This window comes from Miscanthus floridulus, chromosome 1 (genome assembly GCF_019320115.1).
Source record: "Miscanthus floridulus cultivar M001 chromosome 1, ASM1932011v1, whole genome shotgun sequence".
In the NCBI taxonomy this organism is placed as follows: Eukaryota; Viridiplantae; Streptophyta; class Magnoliopsida; order Poales; family Poaceae; genus Miscanthus; species Miscanthus floridulus.
This window is the reverse complement of record NC_089580.1, coordinates 191,588,032-191,608,201: the sequence shown is the minus strand read 5'-3', so window position 1 is coordinate 191,608,201 and position 20,170 is coordinate 191,588,032. Positions and strand designations below refer to the sequence as shown.

The 20,170-nt window shown below is 49.8% G+C and overlaps 4 protein-coding genes across 10 annotated transcripts; 2 read left to right on the top strand and 2 right to left on the bottom strand.

The window, feature by feature from the left end:
• Positions 1-869: 869 nt before the first annotated feature.
• On the bottom strand, positions 870-4,144 carry LOC136552407 (probable serine/threonine-protein kinase PBL16). Its single transcript, XM_066543969.1, has 7 exons — positions 3,920-4,144; positions 3,677-3,781; positions 2,900-3,216; positions 2,656-2,791; positions 2,187-2,323; positions 1,890-2,013; positions 870-1,629 (listed from the first exon to the last, which is right to left on the bottom strand). Exons 2-7 carry the CDS (start codon positions 3,741-3,743, stop codon positions 1,277-1,279), a joined length of 1,134 nt encoding a protein of 377 aa, XP_066400066.1. The 5' UTR covers positions 3,744-3,781; positions 3,920-4,144; the 3' UTR covers positions 870-1,276.
• Positions 4,145-4,351: 207 nt separating this feature from the next.
• On the top strand, positions 4,352-19,601 carry LOC136552368 (subtilisin-like protease SBT3.18). 7 transcript variants are annotated; one of them, XM_066543954.1, is made up of 11 exons: positions 4,352-4,498; positions 4,596-4,681; positions 13,351-13,364; positions 14,322-14,393; positions 15,522-15,613; positions 15,981-16,340; positions 16,716-17,386; positions 17,494-17,561; positions 17,641-18,080; positions 18,208-18,421; positions 18,541-19,601. In XM_066543954.1, exons 6-11 carry the CDS (start codon positions 15,986-15,988, stop codon positions 19,535-19,537), a joined length of 2,745 nt encoding a protein of 914 aa, XP_066400051.1. In that variant the 5' UTR covers positions 4,352-4,498; positions 4,596-4,681; positions 13,351-13,364; positions 14,322-14,393; positions 15,522-15,613; positions 15,981-15,985; the 3' UTR covers positions 19,538-19,601. The 7 variants fall into 7 exon arrangements, with proteins under 7 accessions (XP_066400051.1, XP_066400022.1, XP_066400035.1 ...); XM_066543925.1 differs by having other exon boundaries at positions 12,485-13,364; XM_066543938.1 differs by lacking the exon at positions 13,351-13,364.
• LOC136468858 (tapetal oleosin GRP-16-like) lies at positions 8,506-9,850 on the top strand. The gene is made up of 2 exons (XM_066467274.1): positions 8,506-8,894; positions 9,643-9,850. The coding sequence occupies exons 1-2, from the start codon at positions 8,506-8,508 to the stop codon at positions 9,848-9,850; spliced, it is 597 nt and encodes a 198-aa protein (XP_066323371.1).
• LOC136468850 (uncharacterized) lies at positions 9,888-10,706 on the bottom strand. The gene is made up of 2 exons (XM_066467267.1): positions 10,139-10,706; positions 9,888-9,922 (listed from the first exon to the last, which is right to left on the bottom strand). The coding sequence occupies exons 1-2, from the start codon at positions 10,704-10,706 to the stop codon at positions 9,888-9,890; spliced, it is 603 nt and encodes a 200-aa protein (XP_066323364.1).
• Positions 19,602-20,170: the final 569 nt, after the last annotated feature.

Below are 20,170 nucleotides of genomic sequence, written 5' to 3'. Positions count from 1 at the left end.
TAGCGAGAGACGGAGAGGAAAGGAGGCTTGGTGCCGGTGCCCACGGCATCGAGCTCGACGCCTGGAGCTACGATGTCAGCGTCTATGGCGTCGAGCTGCCTGCCAAATCAGCGCCACGTCAACGTCGAGCCCAAGATCTCGGCGCCAGAGACGCTAGCACAGTGTTATCTCGGCGCCATCGGTGCTGGGACCGAGGGTCAATATTCTAAAATCTTTCCGAAACTAAAAAAAAAAGCTAAAATGTAAAAAATTCGGACAGTGCCACCTCCCGCCTCCCGCAGTCCCGCTGCTGGCTGGCGGCAGGGCAGACAGGGCCAGGCCCGCGCGCTGCCTGCTCGGCCCAGAGGCTAGAGCTCGGCGCGATGAGGTGCCCGTCGAACAAGTGCCCGGTGTTTCTAAGGCGTAGGCGGCGCAGCTCGACGTGCCGGAGCACGCCAACGACAACGAGCGACGTCTCGACGAGGCTACGACTACGAGTGCTCGTCCGCTCGGAGCGTTGAGCTGAAGGTGAGGTCACTTGGAACTTGGATCATGCACGCCCTCGCCCTGCACCTGTTTGTTGTTTTGCTCCAGTGAAAAATCGTATTGCTGATTACTATGCCCCGAAGCCGAACCTGTCAGCTAGGATCGGTCCTATATTCGTATGTCTTGCCATCAATCCATCATTGAACGGTAGACCCTGCTTTGATCATGACCCGCTATTGCACATGGGGAAGCTCTTGATGGGTCCTCTTCTCGGCGAACGCCGGCAGGTCTAATAAGAGGGTGGGGGTTCAGTAACCAAATGACGATAAAGATCACGTGATGGTGGTGATACAATTACAGCCCAAAAACCAATAACGACTATAGCCTGTAACTCCTTAATCACAAAGAGGAAATAAAGCGTGTTGTTTTTGTTTGACTCCCAGGAACATATATATCTGCATTACTCAACATGCATATATCATGAGCTGCACAATACTAGTTACTAGGTTACAAACACTGGTAAGCAAACTTCCTTTGTGGTCAACAAACATTGCAGACTGCACAGACTTGCCCACATCCGAAATGTCGGAAATCGCCATGCCAGGGCTGGATCTGGATACACACCTAAACCTGCCTAGAGATATATACTAACTTTGTGCTCAACAAAACTACTGTCTCCATGGATTAATTAAACAATCAAGAAATCATCTGCAGATCAAGAACACTGGCTAGCTACTATTATCACACGCATGTAGTAAGTACGTGGCGCTTGTGTTTTCCTGAGCTGTGCGTGAACTGTGAAGTGACCACTTCAAGTGCCTTCAAGTGTCATCGCCACACTGTCACTAGGGGTCTCCTCCAGCTGCTGAAGAGGCTCCAAAGTTGCTACGATGTCACGCATCAGCGGCCTAGCCTTTGGGTTGCGGCTAAGGCAATGGTATGCCAGCATCGCCGTCTTCTGCACCGCCTTTACTGGGTAGTCCTCGGCAAGCCTTGGGTCTACTATGCCAAGTACCTTCTTCTTCTGTGTCAACAACGGGAATGCCCAGTCTGCCAACATCTGCTCCCTGACTGGTCGGGACTTGTCCAGTGACTTCCGGCCCGTGAGGAGCTCCAGTAGTACAACACCATAGCTGTAGACATCGCTCATCGCTGTTAGATGCCCTGGAGTTGAAAAAGAGCAACACATTGGTTCAGTCTAGTACTGGATATCTGAAATTTCTGGAACCAGATGCCTAGCTAGTTCTAAAAGATTCAGTGCCAATTCCCTTGCTTATGTAAAGTTCCGTCTCAGGTCATGACCACAAGGCCCTGAGTAAGCAGTTGCATGAACCTAGCATATCTTTTATTTTGAAACTCATTTCGTAGTAGTTAAGCTTGCTCTTGACTTAGATACACAGTGTGATCTTTGAGGATCACATTACCTGTCATAATGTACTCTGGTGCAGCATAACCGTAGGTACCCATAATACGAGTTGAAACATGGGACTTATCGCCAACTGGTCCATCTTTTGCAAGCCCAAAGTCAGATAGTTTTGCATTGTATTCCTGTAGTTTTTATGGGTATCAAAGAAGATTCTGATAAGCAAGAAACCACTGTGTCCCATGCCCATAACAAAATGAATGACAGTATCATACTGCGTATGTATTTTCCTTTGTTTCCTGCATTTTAGTTTACAGCAACTGGCATTCAAGTGTAACAACATAAAAAAAGAAGTTACCTCATCTAGCAATATGTTTGATGTCTTAAAGTCCCTATAGATGACTGGCTTCTCAGCTTCATGCAGAAAAGCAAGTCCTTTTGCAGCACCGAGAGCAATTTTCATTCTGGTCGACCATGGAAGTGGCACCATAACCCCTGCATTATAAATACAAATACTTTAATGATATGATAAAATACATTGCTTAATCTGAAATGAACAAATAATAATGCATAACTGACCACATAGGTCATGCAGAAATTGATAATGCTGCCACTCGATGCAGTGCTGAGATGCAGTTAAATAATGCTAGTTCAGGATAGGAGTGAAGGACAGGTTTATGCTTGTTTTCAGCTAATTCTTTCCATTTATGAGTATGAGAATTTGCACGAATGCCATGTCTGGATATAACATAGTCAGTGTTATGACAAGGTGACAAGAAACTTTAGAAAACCGAATAACAATCTGTCAAAAATAGGATAAGAATTACTTGAAAACAAATGAGACTCCACGCTTCCTAGGGGCATGAACTCATAAACAAGAACCCTGTGGTCATCTTCACAACAATAGCCGATCAACTTCACTAAATTTGGGTGAGAGAGCTGTCCAAGAAATATAACCTCAGCCTGCAAACACGGACAAAAACTTCATATCTGAAAACAGCAAAGCAAAGCATGCCAAAACTGAAATAAATGCTTTTATCATTATATATTCAGAAATAGTAGGTTAATCACCAGCCACTCCCTATGGCCCTGGAAGCTATTGTCACCATCATGGACCTTAACAGCAACCCTCAGGGGCTCTTCTATCTCTAACCCTTCGCGGAGATCCTTGGTGATGAAACCTTTGTAGACTCTGCCAAATCCACCACCCCCTAGTAATGAATCTTGCCTGAAATTTTTGGTAATTCTCTTGAGCTCCTCAAATGTGAATGCTATCAAAGGATTGCGGGCTGTATCCTTTCTCAGCGCCTCCACTTCTTTCGGGTTGGATGGTAGCTGGCAGTCCTCCTTTTCAGTTCTCTCCGATGGGCTCTGAATTTTGGGAGATTCTGCAGAAAACAAATAGGCAAGTCAAATATGGGGACTGAAATACAGGATGCAGATTATTCAGAAACTTTGTAAAATCAGTTACCAAAATATGAACAAGAATTTCATATGGCAGAACAAAAGTATCTGAACATTACATGGAATAGCCATAAAATCAACTGTCAAGGTTAGAAAAAAAGAATCATGGGATTGGATCAGATTAAACATTAGGACTGATTTTTTGCGAAGAAAATATTCAGTACTGAAATAGCTGTAATTGGATTAAACAAGAGCAGGGAACATCTATCAAGATGAGAGAACATTCTCTCTCTCTCTCTCTCTCTCTCTCTCTCTCTCAAAAAAAAAAGCAGCAGTTTTATTAATGCCTAAATTGAGGGGATCAAATAAATATCTGAAACTTCTGCATATTACAGTTGAAGTTACATAATCACAGAGATCAAACCAAAGATATAATAGTGGTACCTGATTTGGTTGCATTGGAAGAAACCCTGTTAAAGTATGGATTCCCCTTAAACCAGCAATTACCCATAGTGCACGGATCCTAAAGAAGAAACTCTGTCTGGTACTCTGTCTCACCAAGAACACCAAGAACAGAAAAGGAGGCAAAAGAGTGCTTGTAGTAAAGCTGATGGGTTGATGGTTTGCTTATTTAGCAACGGATGAGCACCAAAAAAACAAGAATGACACCAATATATAATCCCAGACCTATGAATCGCTCTCAGGAACCAAACCAAGAACAGGCCCTCCTGAAGATCAGCCCTAGTTGTCAGCATGAAACCAAGGAAGGAGGAAGAACGCTGGTGCGAGAGAAGGTCCAAATTTTTATTCTCCTGAAAGCTACAGAGAAGGCACAAGCACAAAGGAAAGCCTCAAACGAAACATCCCTTTCTCTATTGAATGGAAACAAAACGCCAAGGTGGAAAAGAAACGGAACAGCTGAGTGCTGGTAGTGGTAGTCCGTTTCCTCTATATGCAATCCTTATATGGATGGCATAAATATTGCATTTAAGAAGCGTATGGAAGATTTTTCTTTTTCTGCATTTATTTATATTTTCCTCTATGCATTTCTGGGGGTTGGCTTGTGGAGGAGAAGAAAAAGGGGATGGGAAATGCAGCGACCAGACATCACGTAAAGGCCCCAGAGCACCAAGACGAGGGTGCACTCGAGTTTGAGTGGGGCAATGGGGATTGCCGTTGTGGCTATCTCTGTCTCTCACGGCTCCCCTGCAATCATCCTAGATTCCACTGTCTTGGCCCTGAGGAGGGCTGAGGCCCTTGACCTTGGTTGCTTTGCCCTCACTCCTTTCCGATTTGCTTTCTGGGCTGTGGTTGGGACTTGCAAGGAATGCACTCATCTAGCGCCATCTGCTTGATCTTTCAGGGATATGAAATGATGGGGTTTCTTGGTGGAACGGCGGTGGTGGTGGTGCCCATCTCACCCCCACTAACCAATAACTGTAGCCACAGGTGAGACTAATCACTGCACTAATTATATCTCCCCCATTTCCTTGCTCCAAGGAATTTTCTAATCTTCTCGTGGAATTTGCTTTCTTTCCCCTGTGATGATGACAACCTTTACTGCTGGGCAAGTGGATGTCTGGATCACGCAGCCAGTTTCCTCCTACGAATTTTCTCCAGGGGAAATGTTGCAATCCTCGCAGAGTTGTGTTGCAGTGGGAATTGGCTTGGGCGACTCACTCGGCGTTGCTTCTTGGCCGCTCTTTTGGCTTGGGTGGGCTTGGGAGTGAGGGCGAGACCTGGACCGTTGCCAGTCTTCCAAGTTCAGCACCCACCAGGCACCACCAACCATTACATCTGTTCCTTCCCACCGCATTTGGTCTGAAATGTTTCCCCTATGTCTAAGCTGGGCGCGTCAACATCACTATCTTTTTCCTAGCCAATTGCCATGCTTAGGTTTGGTTGATCTCGTTAATTAAGGTCAATAAAGGTGCACGGCTTTGGATTGTTTAGGATGGCGCTTCGTCTGGGCAACAAATTATAACACAAAGGGCCCATCACTGGAGACAGTAACAGTTATGCTGTTTTGACATGTGAGGGATATAGTTGCAGAAACATCCCGTTTCAGCAGTAGCTAGTGATCCTGCATCTTCATGGGGAGGTGGCTGGCGTTTATGTCCCCTGGAGGTTCAGCAGCATAGCGTGAACTACTTGTTTCCATGAACATAAATAATTTCTCATTGCATTCCCTGTCAAACTGTAATATTGGCAAAGAAATGAGCGTGTCGACTGGTGTGCACAATATGCTTGGGGATAACCTTGTGCGATCACCACACGTTCGGTTGATTGCTTGTGAGACTTCGTGGTGTTAGTGCTAGGTTTGCATATACACCGTTAGGCCGCTCAGTTTTGGGTTCACCATGGCCTAAAAAGGGGGGACTTAAATTCTCGGTGATGGGACTGTGTGTGTGAGATCCGGCTAGTAAAATCTATCATGCTGTCCATTTGATGTTTTTCCTAACTATGTCGGCATCAGTAGCTCTGACTGTCTGACATATAAACTCAGCCTGTATTTGGATTTTGTATGGCTGCATGAACCCTGAGGGTGCCGACAGATTTTGTCCGTGATTGGTGCTAAAAGAAGCTATTTGAGTAGATTGACTATACCATTTCATGACACTTGGCGATGTTTTGATGGGTTAGAATCTTGCCTGTAGTAGGTCATTTTTGTCATTTTATCAAAACAGCACACTTTGGGTTTTATTTTCCTATGCTTAAAAGCTACAGGCCTTTACAAGCCACATTCTTTTTACTCCTGCATTTTGATAGTACCAAGTCAAAGAAACAGGCTCCACTTGGGTTTCCTTTAGTTGTCTGATCCTAGAAAGCCCTAAAGGTAACTTCATTTGTTGGCCGCACTAGAAAAAATCATTGTCTAGATTCTCCTACAAGGCAGCTTGCACAAGTAGTGTTTGTGAAACTTGTCATTTGGGAATTAAAATCCTATTCATTTAGCTCTAGTTGTTTAGTATGAGCTCTGATGGTACTGTATTCCCTTTTGTTGTCCTGAATCCTGATTATAACCTACAGCCTAGGTCATGCCTTTATCATTTTTTCTTCCTTTTTTCTCTTGAACACGCAGGAGAGTTGTGTATCATCATTATATTGAGAAGAAAAGAGAAGAGGTTAGAACCCATACAACACCCTTGCTCACACAAAACAGAACAGATTGTACCTACTTGCCAGTTGCCACTCGAAGTAAACACAACCAGACCTCGATCAGCATTCTTCTTCCTTTTTGCTCCTACTACATCCCTTCTGTCGATGTTTAGACAACTTACTGACATGGAATCCAATTTTCAGTGAATGATTTTATTAGACAAAGGCCATTAGGCTTTGTATATTCCTTGATGATGGATTACAAAAGGGATTACACTTATATAGGAGAGAGAGGGGATGGCCCAAGGGGCCAGCAGTGTGAAAGGGCCAGTATAGCTGGCGCCTGCACAGATAGCTAGGAGATTACAGTAAAGGAGCAAATAATTCTAACACCCCCCCGCAGTCGGAACGTCGGTGGAGCGAACGTTCAGATTGGAGCGAAAGTCCATGAACACAGAAGACGGAAGCCCTTTGGTGAAGACATCTGCGAACTGTGAGGTGGTGGGAACGTGAAGCACACGAACAACACCAATAGCAACGCGTTCTCGGACGAAGTGGAGGTCGATTTCCACGTGCTTGGTGCGCTGATGCTGAATGGGGTTGGAGGAGAGGTAGACGGCGCTGACGTTGTCGCAGTAGACGAGGGAGGCAGTCTGTAAAGGGTGGTGCAGCTCCTGTAGAAGTTGCTGCAGCCAGGATGCTTCGGCAACGCCGTTGGCAACAACCCGATACTCAGCCTCGGCACTCGACCGAGAGACAGTGGGCTGCCGCTTGGAGGACCAAGAGATGAGACTGCCCCCGAGGAAGACCGCATAGCCGGAGGTGGAGCGTCGAGTGTCAGGGCAGCCGGCCCAATCCGCATCAGTATACACAACAAGTTGCGTTGGAGTAGACCGAGGAATAATCAGACCGAAGCTGAGGGTGCCCTGAAGGTACCGAAGGATCCGCTTGGCAGCCACAAGGTGAACTTCCCGGGGATCATGCATGTGAAGGCAGATTTGCTGGACAGCATACGCAATGTCGGGTCGAGTAAATGTCAGGTACTGAAGTGCACCTGCAAGGCTGCGGTAGGCAGTGGGATCAGCAACAGGAAGACCGGCATCTGCAGGAACTTTGGCACAGGTGTCGACAGGAGTGGAGCAAGGCTTGCAGTCGCTCATCCCATGGCGAGCAAGAATGTCCAGGATGTACTGACGCTGTGACAGAGTGAGGTGATCCTTGTGGCGTGAACTGCCACACCGAGGAAATGATGAAGGGGGCCAAGGTCCTTCATGGCAAACTCGTTCTTGAGTGCTGCAATCAGGCGATGCAGGAGTTGCTCGGAGGAGGCAGTGAGGACGATGTCGTCGACATAGAGAAGCAAGTAGACTGTCTTGGTGCCACGACGAAGTATGAAGAGGGATGTATCGGACTTTGCTTCACTGAAACCCAAAGAAAGCAGGAAGGAGGCAAACCGGCTGTACCATGCCCGTGGAGCCTGTTTTAGTCCATAGAGGGATCTGTTGAGCTTGCATACATGACCAAGAAGTGCAGGATCACCAAAACCAGTGGGTTGTGAGCAGTAGACTGTTTCTGACAGGGTCCCGTGGAGGAAGGCGTTTTTCACATCAAGTTGATGAATCGGCCAATCCCGGGAGTGAGCCAAGGTGAGGACAGTCCGGACGGTAGCAGGCTTGACGACGGGGCTGAATGTCTCGTCGTAATCAACGCCGGGACATTGGGTGAACCCGCGAAGCACCCAGCGAGCCTTGTATCTGTCCAGGGAACCATCGGCATGAAACTTATGCTTGAAGATCCATTTGCCGGTGACCACATTTGCCTTGGCAGGACGGGGAACGAGATCCCAAGTGTTGTTGTCCTGTAGGGCAGCATACTCCTCTTCCATGGCCCGACGCCAGTGTGGGTCGGCGAGGGCGTCACGACAGGAGCGTGGTAGAGGTGACAGAGCCTCAGTGTGCAGCGCGAGGCGCGGCTGTCGGTAACCGGACTTCCCGCGGGTCGCCATGCCATGAGTGTTGGCGACTGGCGGGATGGGGACAGCTCCTGTTGGAAGAGGAGGGTCACCCTTGACGAAGCGCGGCGGTGAAGGAATCATGTTGGAGCGTCAAGGAGGTGGTCCAACAGGGGACGCAGGTGGCGAGCTGGGGGCGGGTGGACGCCGGGTGTAGACATGAATGACCGGTGGTTTGTTGAAGGAGGACGCCGGAGGTAGTTGTACAGGGGGTGCCACCACGGGCGCCTGTACAGAAGGACCCGTGGGCACCGGAGCAGAGGGCGCCAGGGGCGCCTCTGCAGAGGGCGCCATGGGCGCCGACGAAGTGGGCGCCTGTCCCGAGGGCGCCATGGGCGTCGGCGAAGTGGGCGTCTATACAGAGGGCGCCATGGGCGCCTGTACAGGTCGAGCTGGAGAGGAGCCCGGCGGCCGGGGCACGAAGCCCGGCGGAGGCTGTCGGAGGGCCGGTGCGCCCAAGGTGGGCACCGGCTGGGAGAGCACACGGGCGGGCAGAGGGCCAGCAGCCCACGGTGTACCTGCAGGTGGAAGTAAAACTGACGACGAATCGTCGTTAGTTAGAAAATCAAGCTCGTGTGTGGGTGGCGAAGGTCGACGGAGGGAGAAAGGGAATGTTGTCTCGTCGAAGACAACGTGGCGTGAGATGATGACGCGGTTTGTGGCGAGGTCAAGGCACCTATACCCCTTGTGGTCAGGAGAATAGCCAAGAAAGACGCACAAGGAAGATCGTGGAGCGAGCTTGTGAGGAGTGGTGGCGGTGAGGTTGGGGTAGCAGGTGCACCCGAAAGCTCGAAGGTCATGGTAGGAGGGGAGAGTGCCATGGAGGGCAAAGAAGGGAGTGCTCATGTTCAGGGTCTTGGTTGGGAGGCGATTGATGAGGAGAGTGGCGGTGGCAAGGGCATCAGCCCAGTAAGAGGGGGGCATGGATGCTTGGAAGAGCAAGGTGCGGGTGACGTTGTTGACGGTGCGAAGCATGCGCTCGGCTTTGCCATTTTGCTGCGAGGTGTAGGGGCATGCATGCGAAGGGTGACACCTTTGGCAGAAAAGAAAGCGCGCGACGCGGAGTTGTCAAACTCACGCCCGTTGTCACACTGCACGGTCTTGATGGTGCAACCAAACTGAGTGAGCACATAGGCGAAAAAAATGGAGAGAGCATTAAAGGTGTCAGACTTTAGTTTAAGAGGGAAAGTCCAAACAAAATGCGAGCAATCATCAATAATGACTAGATAATATTTGAAACCGGATACACTGATGATTGGGGAAGTCCACAAATCACAATGTATCAAGTCGAAATTTTTAGTTGCACGAGACAAGGAATTGTTAAAAGGCAAGCGGACATGACGCCCAAGCTGGCAAGCATGGCAGAGAGTGTCATCGTCGGGCTTGCTGCAAATGATGGAGGACGACTTGGCAAGAGTCTGAAGAGTAGCCTTCCCGGGATGACCGAGCCGATAATGCCAAGTAGTGGAGGAGGGAGTGGCCACGAGAGCGCAGGAACCGGGTGGTGATGTCGGGAGCTGCAAGGTGTAAAGGGGTCCCGAGCTGTCACAGTGAACGAGGAGGTTCCTGGTACGAAGATCCTTCACAGAAACACCAAGAGGGTCAAACTCGACAGAAACAAGATTATCAGTGGTGAATTTCCGAATTGACAAGAGATTTCTAATAATGTCAGGGGCAATGAGAACATTGTTGAGGCGAAATGGGCCAGGGAGGGTTGAGTAGCCGGTGCCAACAACCGGAAGAGTGGCGCCATTTCCCACAACAATTGAAGGAGGTTGGTGACATGGTGACCATACCAGGAGTGCCGGCTATGTGAGAGGAAGCACCCGAGTCGAAGACCCAATCCGAGGTGCTTGACGGCGGAGTGAGGGTGACGGTGCTGAAAGCGTTGGCGAGACCCTCAGTAGTCCAGGGCGACGGCGAGGTGGGCGCCTGCTGGGGCGCCTGGTAGTATGCCCCGGGGACCGGCGAAGGAGCGAAGTAACCCGGGGGCACCCCGGCCATGAGAGCTTGCTGTGGCGGTGGACCGCGAGAGCCGCCTGGGTTGGACCTGGGCCACATCTGGATGGACCCGGTCCATGGGTTGAAGAAGGATGGCCACTGTTGGCCATTTGGTGGGCCGGCTTGAGTGCCGGCTTGGGCGCCGCCGTGGCCGCGTCCACCGCGGCGACGTCGTCCGCGGTTATTGCCGTTGTCGGACTGCTGGCCCCCAGCAGCCTGAGGATGGCGTGAAGGAGAAGGGGTGTGGCCGAGCTGCTGTCCCCCAGCAGGCTGTGGAGGGCACTGAGGAGCAGGGGACGGAGCAGGCGGCTTGCTGGACGGCGCGGTGACGAGGGCCGAGGGCGGAGCTGAAGGTGACGCCATGTTGAGTTCGGCCAGCCTCAGGTCAGCACGGACGTCGGCGAAGGATGGGAAGGGCTTCTGCCGCGTGACGAGCTACGACATGAACTGGAAGCGTTCGTTGAGGCCGCGCAGCACATTCAACACCAGGGTCCGGTCCAGGACGGGTTCGCCAAGGTCGGCGAGCGCGTCCGCCATGTGCTTCATCTTGCGACAGTATTCATCCACAGATAGAGCACCCTGGCAGAGAGTGCGGAACTCGGCGTCGAGGAGCATGGCGCGTGATTCACGGTTGTTGAAGAATTGCTGCTCGAGGCCGAGCCACGCCGCCCGAGCAGTGATGCCGTCACGCTCGTGGACGACGTCGAGGAGGTCAGGGGCGATGGTGTTGAAGATCCATGAGACGACAACACAGTCCATGCGGGACCATGCCGCATCGTGGAGGTGGATGGCGTCGCTGAGGACGTGGTCCTTCAGGGCAAACCGGCCGAGGATGAGCAGGATGAAACCGCGCCATTTGGAGTAGTTTGAGGCTTGCAGATCAAGAACAATAGGAATGAGGTTCTTGATGTTCTGCACAGCGGCCGCCTGGCTATGAAGATGGGCGACAGCCACAGTCTCCGTGGCGATGGAGTCGGCGTCGCCCTCCGAGTCGTCGTCGCGGTGATGCTCGGGGTGGAGCCGCGCGCGGAGGGCCGCGGCCTGCTGTTCCAGCAGGTCAGCCTGCTCGCGCTCCAAGTCGAGAGCGGCGGCGGCAGCGCGGACCCGCTCCTGGGCGGCGGCGGCGGACTTGAGGAGGTCCGCCTCCTCCTTGAGTTGGGCGCTGCGCGCCTGGTTGGAGTCGCGCAGGGAGGCGGCCTCAACTTCCAGAGCCTTGGCGGCGGCGAGCGCCTCGTCGCGGAGCTTGGTCGCGGCGGCGGCAGCCGAGGCGCCGGAGCCGGAATCGCCGCTGGAGGAAAGAGCAGCCATGGGTACGGGAACTGGCGGGGTACGCGCGGCGGCCGGAGGAGGGCACGCGGCGGCCGTTGGGGCGGGCGCAGCAGCCAGAGCGCGGCGGCCGGAGAGGCGCGTGCGCGGGTCGGGGCTGGGCGGCGGCAGAGAGTAGCGGAAGCAGGGGATACGATTAGACTGATACCATATTAGACAAAGGCCATTAGGCTTTGTATATTCCTTGATGATGGATTACAGAAGGGATTACACTTATATAGGAGAGAGAGGGGATGACCCAAGGGGCCAGCAGTGTGAAAGGGCCAGTATAGCTGGCGCCTGCACAGATAGCTAGGAGATTACAGTAAAGGAGCAAATAATTCTAACAGATTTCTACCCTGTAAGCTCCGGGCACACTCTTAGTTTTCAAGTTTGGTGTTCTGCTGATTTTTTTTTTATGATTCAAGGGCATCACCCCATGCCCGTTGCATGGCATCAGCACAGTAGTTATAAGAGTTTAGCTTAAAGTGGTTACAAGACGTTAAAAGTTTGACTCATAAACAACAATCTCTAGCCCTCTGAAGCCAGCTTAACAGATCATGACTTACAGATCTGTTGGTTAATACAAATTATAGCAGCAAGATTTAAGGGGTTGATTGCAGTGTAGTTTGTAGTCTCTGTTGGTTAGCTTCTGGGTTGGTCTGATAATAGCACCTCTCTCTCTAGTTTCTGTTGGTTGCTTATTTTATTTTTTAGGGACCAGCTGGGGCAAGGAGCCTGCCTGAACATAAACTATTTCGTTGAGACCAAGAAAGAAGGGTTGGCGAGATTTTTTCTGATTGGATCTGTAAATACTTATTTTCTTCCATGTTCAGGGTCAAGTGCCAAAACATGTTTATTCTCAAAGAAACACGTGCGACTCTCTTGTTTATTCTCAAAGAAAATATGTGCATGGTCAAGCGCCAAAACATGTTCAGTTGAGTTTTCCCCCTTTCCTCAAAAGGTAATATTTTGTAGGCTTTCATCTGAAATATCGAATTCAGGAGAGTTTACTTTCTGAAATACACAATGTCCATCGACTTGAAAAACCGTTATGTTGATCTGTGGTTCTGTAGGGTTGTATAGAATCTTACTGTCTGCTTATCTTGAACATTTCGGTCTAATGGTTTACAAAACTTGTGACAGTCATATGTTTATCATTAACCAAAGTTCTGTATTTTTCTTATATCATAGTCAAAACTCAAAACATTTTCAGGAAAACTCCAAATTATATTCCCCTTTGTGTTTATCCATTATGATATCATGTGTAGAACTTTGACAAGTCTGTTTCAGAAGGCTTTTGGATAGATAAATCTAGCATGTTCAGGGAAACCAAATGCTACCAAGGATCATGCTATCATCCTGATTATGTGTGAAAACACATACACAAGCAGAACGGTGCTCCATCTCTATATTTTGCAGTAGACAAAATACATACTGCAATATCATCCAACGGGTGCCTTATTTTGGCAACAATGCTCTGCTTCATGATGGGTTCCAAAAGACAGTTTAAAAGAACTAAGGAGTTCATGCTGTCATAAAAGGAAAATTTTGTGTACTGGGAATCCTTTTGCAGCAGATAAGGAGGTGTTGTTGCCTGTTTGGTATTCATGCAACCATGAACGGAAACTTGCGTAACACCATGCCATGCAAATCCTTGTGGGGGCATATAAGGCGGTATAATTGTCTGTTTGGTCTTCAGGAACTCCACAAAAGGTACATTTGCCATTATCAATCCATCCTCAGATGTATCTGCTTTGTTATTGTTCTGTGCCTCCCGTGAAGCCAAAAGAACATTTTGTATATGGAGCCTTGGAGGGTGCACAGGTATTCCTTCAGTTGGATTGACCATAATTGACATGTATGGATATGATGCAGCCATTGAACATGTCAACATGGATAACCAAACACATGTGGGAACCATTCTTTTTTCCTATGTTGCATCGAATGATGCAAAATTCATGTAATAATGCATCTAAAAGATGAAAAGATTGACGGTCGGTGAAGCATGCTGGTAGATCTTTTTGGTGAAGTGAACAAATATGATGAACCAAACTCACGCCAAGGGTGTGTTTGTTAAGACTCATACTGCATGTTTGATGCTTTTTTTTACCTGCAATGACACTGAATAGTTGCCTCCGGATATGGTTTTTATCTGTGTTTTATTGATACATAGTAAACTCAGGTTTCCTTTTTTTGCTTCCATCTCTTTTGTAATTCTGAGTTTCATATTCTTGTGAACCGTAATGACGTGTATAAGGATCTGTTTCAGCTCACTTATGCCCCTTAAATATTATGTTAATCATTGTTACAAGTCAGCACACAATGGGAAAAAAGTGTTGCTCTATGAGCATTCTTGTTGATTGTATGCAAGACATAGCCCCTTTCTTTTTTAAGATCTGACAAAGCCGTATGCAAGACATACCCTGGATGGGAGGTTTACTGAGTATGGCGCATGCTAGATGCACCACTCAACCTTTTTTTTATAAGTCAGGCAGGTTACAAGCTGCTGAAATATATAAGCTGATATTAAGGTTGAATGACTACAAATTAGGCCGCGTGAAGGATCAAACCATAATTAAAGAAACACGGTCCATGCTGACTAAGTATTAGTGGTTCCTGTAAGCCACGGGTGTTCATTATTTCTGAGATTTCTTGCTTTTGATTCAGCAGATGCATAATGCTTGCACGGAGTCTGATGGTTACCAGCAGCAACATGTACAATAAACTTTCCTGTTTTACCACGTAAGCTTTCACTTTTTTTGAATCCTACTGTTGCTTAAACATGACTGGCAAGAGACAAGAAAAGCCCTTAATTTCATGGAACACTGCTGAGTAGTCACTGTGTTTTTTTTTCTTTTTTGTTTTTGGTGCAAGCGGTAGAGTCTTACTGCCTGTGACCGGAAGGTCCCGGGTTCGAGTCGCGGTCTCCTTGCATTGCACAGGCGAGGGTAAGGCTTGCCACTGACACCCTTCCCCAGACCCCGCACAGAGCGGGAGCTCTCTACACTGGGTACGCCCTTTTTTTTGTTTTTGTTTTACAGAAGTATAGTCACTGCAGTTTGCTATAACCTGTATGTTAGGTGTAATGTTTGTCTTGTCGCTAAATTGGATCCTGATTCCTGAAGGTATAATGATATGAGCATATATGTTATCTTCATAACTCAACACTTGCCCATACCTTTGATTCTTTGGAAGTCTGGACCTTTAGCCTTGGAGCTTAGCCTTTTAGTTAGTTAAACTAAAAGCTTGAGGTTAGCCTTTAGAGAAATTCAAAAGCTACAACATTCAGACTTGACTATAGACTCTAGCTGGATCTTGCCTCTTTTGTGTAGGAAGTAAACAAAAACATTAGATCAGATGATTAAAACACGAGGGTGAGAAGGTTAGGTCGCTACGAATCAGCTTAGGTCTGTTAGTTATCTTACACACTGTACAGTAGCTAGACTCTGTACTTAACTCGATAGGCCTAATCATCGCATCAGTGACCTATGGACTAGATCACTAGATGAATAAGGCAGTGGGCATGATGCAGCCATGGAGGGCTGTCAGAGCCAATTGTAGCTTTGCAAAGCTTGTCTTGCAAGCACCCTACAGCACGGCAAGAACACATGCCCCCACAGAATGATATGCTATGTCCTTTGTCTATCTCCCTATATATACCCCTGCCATTCCAGTAAAGCCATCGTGTAAAGACAATGGCAGTTTTTCTGCTGCTGCTTGTTGTTTTCTCTCTTTCCTTTGCAATTTATCCCGTCCAAACTACTCCAGCATCTCATGCAGTACTATTTTTCATAGAGTTCTCAGTCCTTTTTATCTTTTGATCAAATCATGCGTTCACATTATGTATTCTGTATTTCTGTTGCCTTGCAGGTTCACATTGTGTACTTGGGCCACAACAATGGCCTCAGTCCTTCTCTAACTACACATTCTCATCTGCAACTTCTGTCGAGAGTCTTTACAAAGTAATTGTTTCTCTTTTCTCCTGCTGTAGTTGGTGTACAAATTAAGGGAACTACCAAAATACATGTGGAGCTTCTAGTAAATTTGATTTAATATAGACGTTGTGCATAAACTCCATACTTTGTTAAACAGTTCTAATCTATAATTTTCCTCAGTCAATATACCGATGTGTTGCTGGATAAACAAACACTTCAATCAATAAAATATAAAAGAATAATGCAAGTTAAGCTATTTCTGCAAATTTTATCGTGACCGTTACATTTGTTTACTGCTTTAGACTATTATGATCATCACCTCATTTAATTTAGACACACGTAGTCTGATTGGTATTTTTTTTTATTAAAGACACTTATGCACTCGACATTTCAGGCCAGATGAAGCAAGGGAAGCTATTCTGTACAGCTACAGCTGTGGATTCTCTGGTTTTGCTGCATTGCTCAATTCAACACAGGCTGCCACATTGTCTGGTAAGGAGTTATTTGTCAGAACATACATGCATCTACCTCGTAATGCACAGTTCACTGTTGACGTGCACTTGCAAGAAAGCTCATGATCATCACAAAGCAGGAACTCAAGGGGTCGTATCAGTATTCAGGAGTCGGATGCTGGAGATCCATACAACAAGGAGCTGGGATTTCATGGGCCTCCACCTGCACATGCAGATGAAACAACCATCGCAAAGGCATTTGAAATTTGGAGATGATGTGATCCTCGGCGTCCTTGATACTGGTATTTATTCATGCCCCTGCATCGCTGCCAATCCTGCATTTGCAGGGTTTTATTTTCCTATAGAAACACGAAATCATTTTTTTTCCTGCACTTTGTTGATAACAACCTGGAAAAAATGGTTTCCAAATATTCATCCAGAAAGTTGCTGGAGATAAATTAGATAATTGAGTGGCGATCCCTCTCACACCTGCATAGAATTGAGCAACCTTGACATGAAAGATAGAATGATTAGTATGATCCCAGCACAGCATGACCGGTGCAAAGATGAAATTCATATTTTTGTAGCACTCATTCGTGTTAGTTGTTGCAAAGTGTGGTCCTTGACATTCCACTTGGATGCTTTGAGAAACATTTGAGCTTTTCATGTGCCCTCAGGAGTGTGGCCTGAATCCGAGAGCTTCAGGGATGACCCCCACTACGGCCCCATCCCGTCGTCATGGAAGGGCACGTGCGTGAAAGGCGACGAGTTCGATCCAGCCACCGCGTGCAACCGCAAGCTCATCGGCGCGCGCTACTACCTGAAAGGCTTCGAGAGCGAGCTGGGCCCGCTGAACACCAGCGACGGGTCGGAGTACCGGTCGCCGCGCGACCGCGTCGGGCACGGCACGCACACGGCGTCCACGGCCGTGGGGAGCGTGGCGCCCAACGCCAGCTACTTCGGCCTCGGCCACGGCGCCGCCCGCGGGGGCGCGCCCAGGGCGCGGCTCGCGGTGTACAAGGTGTGCTGGTACAAGGACCTGACGGGCCGGTGCAGCGACGCCGACATCCTGGCCGCGTTCGACGAGGCACTGTGCGACGGCGTGCACGTGGTGTCTGCGTCCCTGGGGTCGCCGCCGCCGCTCATGCCGCTGCTGTCGACGAGCACCGAGATCGGGGCGTTCCACGCGATGCAGCGCGGCGTCGTGTCGGTGTTCTCGGCCGGGAACGACGGGCCGGACGCCTCCATGGTGCAGAACGTGTCACCGTGGGGGCTCACCGTCGCCGCCAGCACCATCGACAGGAGGTTCCCGACGGTGATCACGCTCGGGAACAACGCCTCCATCGTGGTGGGGTTTCTTTCTGCTCCTACGTACGTACTCGTGCGGCGTAATCCGTAATTTCATGTGCATGATGGATTGATCATATAGCGTGCTTTGCCTACATGGTTGCGCAGGGGGAGAGCTTCATTGTGAAAGCCATGAAGAATGATCTGGTAGATAGCAGCAGCGTCTTCGCCGATGGGTAATCTGTGATCTCTCTCACACTCTCTGATAGCCTGCTCCCATCTCACCATCTTTTTTTCTGCATTTTGTGGACGAAGGACGTGCACATTCGATCAGCTGATCAACCGCACAGCGGCATCAGGGAAGATCGTGCTGTGCTTCGCCACGATGGGAACGGTGTCCAGCGACGGCGCGGCGCTGGCGGTGTATGCCGGGAACGGCGCCGGCGTGATCTTCGCCGACACCCTAAGCCGGAAATCGAGCCAAGACAGCTTCTGGCCGACGGTCCACGTGGACCTGTACCAGGGCACTCAGATCCTCTACTACATCCGCGACTCCAGGTGCGTGGGTGAAGAACTCATCAACTCAATCATGGACCAAGCAAACCCGCTTTCTAACCGAGCACAACCCCTGCGGTCGCAGCAATCCGACGGTGCACATATCTCCGAGCAAGACGGTCGTCGGCGAAACGCCGGCGCCCGCCGTGGCGTACTTCTCTTCCAGAGGGCCGAGCTCCGTCTCTCCAAAGATCCTCAAGGTACCCGTTACCCGCAAATGAACAGCACCGTACCTGAGCAAATGTGGCCCGCAGTGGGCTCAGCCCATTGCAGGTAGGTTAGTCGTGAGGATTCTTACGCTGGTGTGGTGCGTCCTGATCATGGTAGCCCGACGTGACCGCCCCCGGAGTGAACATACTGGCGGCATGGCCGCCCAAGTCGTCGCCGACGGTAATCCCCCTGGACAAGCGCTCGACGGAGTGGAACTTCGACTCCGGCACGTCCATGTCGTGCCCGCACGTCTCCGGCATCGCCGCGGTCATCAAGTCCGTGCACCCGACCTGGTCGCCGGCGGCCGTCAAGTCCGCCCTCATGACCACAGGTACAGTAGTTTCTACAGGCCGGTGTCCTAGCTAGCACTAATAACTGTAAGTAGTAATTACGGAAAGTAAGCTTTGCATCGATCAGGAATTTCCCGTCTTTGTAATGCCGTCTTTGCAGCGTACATGTACGACGACACGTCGGACGTGATGCAGGCCGGCGGGACGGTGAAGGCGGCGGACGCCTTCGACGTGGGCGCGGGGCACGTGGACCCGCTGCGCGCGCTGGACCCCGGGCTGGTCTACGACGCGGGCGCGCGCGACCACGTGCTGTTCCTCTGCAGCCTGGGCTACACGGAGTCCGCGATCCGGAACATGGTGCTCCCTTGCCCGGCGCTCGACACGAGCTGCCCTTCCGGCGGCGCGGCGGCGGCGGCCCACGCGGACCTCAACTACCCGGCCATCGTGCTACCGGACCTGGGCGGCACGGTGACGGTGAAGCGGACGGTGACCAACGTGGGCGCGAACCGGGACGCCGTGTACCGCGTCTCCGTGGCCAGCCCGCAGGGCGCGCGCGCCGAGGTGTGGCCGCGGGAGCTGGCCTTCTCCTCTCGCCACGGCGGCGGCGAACAGGCCTCCTACTACCTGACCGTCACCCCCGCGAAGCTGTCCCGCGGCCGATTCGACTTCGGCGAGGTGGTGTGGTCCGACGGCTTCCACCGCGTCCGTACGCCGCTCGTCGTCAGGGTGACCAACCTGCCGGACGACGGCGTCCGGGTCCGGGCCGCCAACGCCACGGGCGACGTGCACGGCGCCGACGGTTCCCAGGCCACCGCCTAGCCTCCCTAGCTGCCTCCGGTTCTTGGCAGGCGGCTCATGGTCTGAGCCTGTCACTGCCAGATTTCAGATATTTCGCGCGCGGGTTTGCTGTGTGGACTACGCTTCGTACCGAGACTTTTCGCGTCCATTTCTTGGGATCCTCTCGTATTGTGTATTGGTATTTTTGTCTTTTGATGAAAAGATGGTTGTGTACTCCTGGTAGTAGTGTGTGTGAGCGTGGCATTGGTCAAGGCAGAACTACTGCCACGGAATTCCATGGCGTCGCTGTCAGTGGACCGATACTTGTGCAGCGTGTGCAGGAGCCCAGTCAGAGCCATCATGCCCGGATTATTGTATGACAGTAGTTTGATGATTCACCTTGAGGTTTGAGCCCAGTCAAAACTTTACGTCATGTCACATCGAATGTTTAGACACAGGCGCGAAGTATTAAATATAGATTAAAAAAATAACTAATTGCACAGTTTGCGACTAATTTGCGAGATGAATCTTTTAAACCTAATTAGTTTATAATTTGGTAATAAAGTGCTACAGTAATACATGTGCTAATATTGGATTAATTAAGCTTAATGAATTCGTCTCGTGGTTTACTGACGTATTCTGTAATTTTTTTTATTAGTATCCGAATACCACATGCGATCCCTCATGTAACATCCGATGTGACACCCCAAAACTTTACTTGCTGAATCTAAACAAGACCTTAACCCTTTTTTAAAAAAAAATATTCATTTACCCATCTGAACGACGTAAACCAGACTTTAGACCATTTTTCTCGACGTCGTGACCTATGACGCCGAGGTAACACGTCTCGGTGCCATAGGTCACAGTGCCAAGATAGGAGGTTCGGAATGACATGGCCGGCAATGTGGCGCTGACGTGGTAAACACCGCCTTAATAACTATGGTGATCTGATAATTCTTTCTTAATTAAAAGGAGTTACGTTTACCACCATTCCATCTAGATTCTGACGCCCG

What these genes read in the sequence shown, in the direction of transcription:
- LOC136552407 (XM_066543969.1), bottom strand. Translation starts at nt 3,743, where the DNA reads ATGGGTAATTGCTGGTTTAAGGGGAATCCATACTTTAACAGGGTTTCT. An exon ending in AGGGCCATAGGGAGTGGCTG is followed by an intron (nt 2,792 to 2,899) that starts GTGATTAACCTA and finishes CCGTGTTTGCAG; the next exon opens with GCTGAGGTTATATTTCTTGG. An exon ending in ACCAGAGTACATTATGACAG is followed by an intron (nt 1,630 to 1,889) that starts GTAATGTGATCC and finishes TTTCAACTCCAG; the next exon opens with GGCATCTAACAGCGATGAGC.
- LOC136468858 (XM_066467274.1), top strand. Translation starts at nt 8,506, where the DNA reads ATGACCGGTGGTTTGTTGAAGGAGGACGCCGGAGGTAGTTGTACAGGG. An exon ending in AAAACTGACGACGAATCGTC is followed by an intron (nt 8,895 to 9,642) that starts GTTAGTTAGAAA and finishes CGAAATTTTTAG; the next exon opens with TTGCACGAGACAAGGAATTG.
- LOC136468850 (XM_066467267.1), bottom strand. Translation starts at nt 10,706, where the DNA reads ATGGCGTCACCTTCAGCTCCGCCCTCGGCCCTCGTCACCGCGCCGTCC. An exon ending in TCACATAGCCGGCACTCCTG is followed by an intron (nt 9,923 to 10,138) that starts GTATGGTCACCA and finishes GTTTCTGTGAAG; the next exon opens with GATCTTCGTACCAGGAACCT.
- LOC136552368 (XM_066543918.1), top strand. Translation starts at nt 15,347, where the DNA reads ATGGCAGTTTTTCTGCTGCTGCTTGTTGTTTTCTCTCTTTCCTTTGCA. An exon ending in CTGTCGAGAGTCTTTACAAA is followed by an intron (nt 15,614 to 15,980) that starts GTAATTGTTTCT and finishes TCGACATTTCAG; the next exon opens with GCCAGATGAAGCAAGGGAAG. An exon ending in GTCCGCCCTCATGACCACAG is followed by an intron (nt 18,422 to 18,540) that starts GTACAGTAGTTT and finishes CCGTCTTTGCAG; the next exon opens with CGTACATGTACGACGACACG.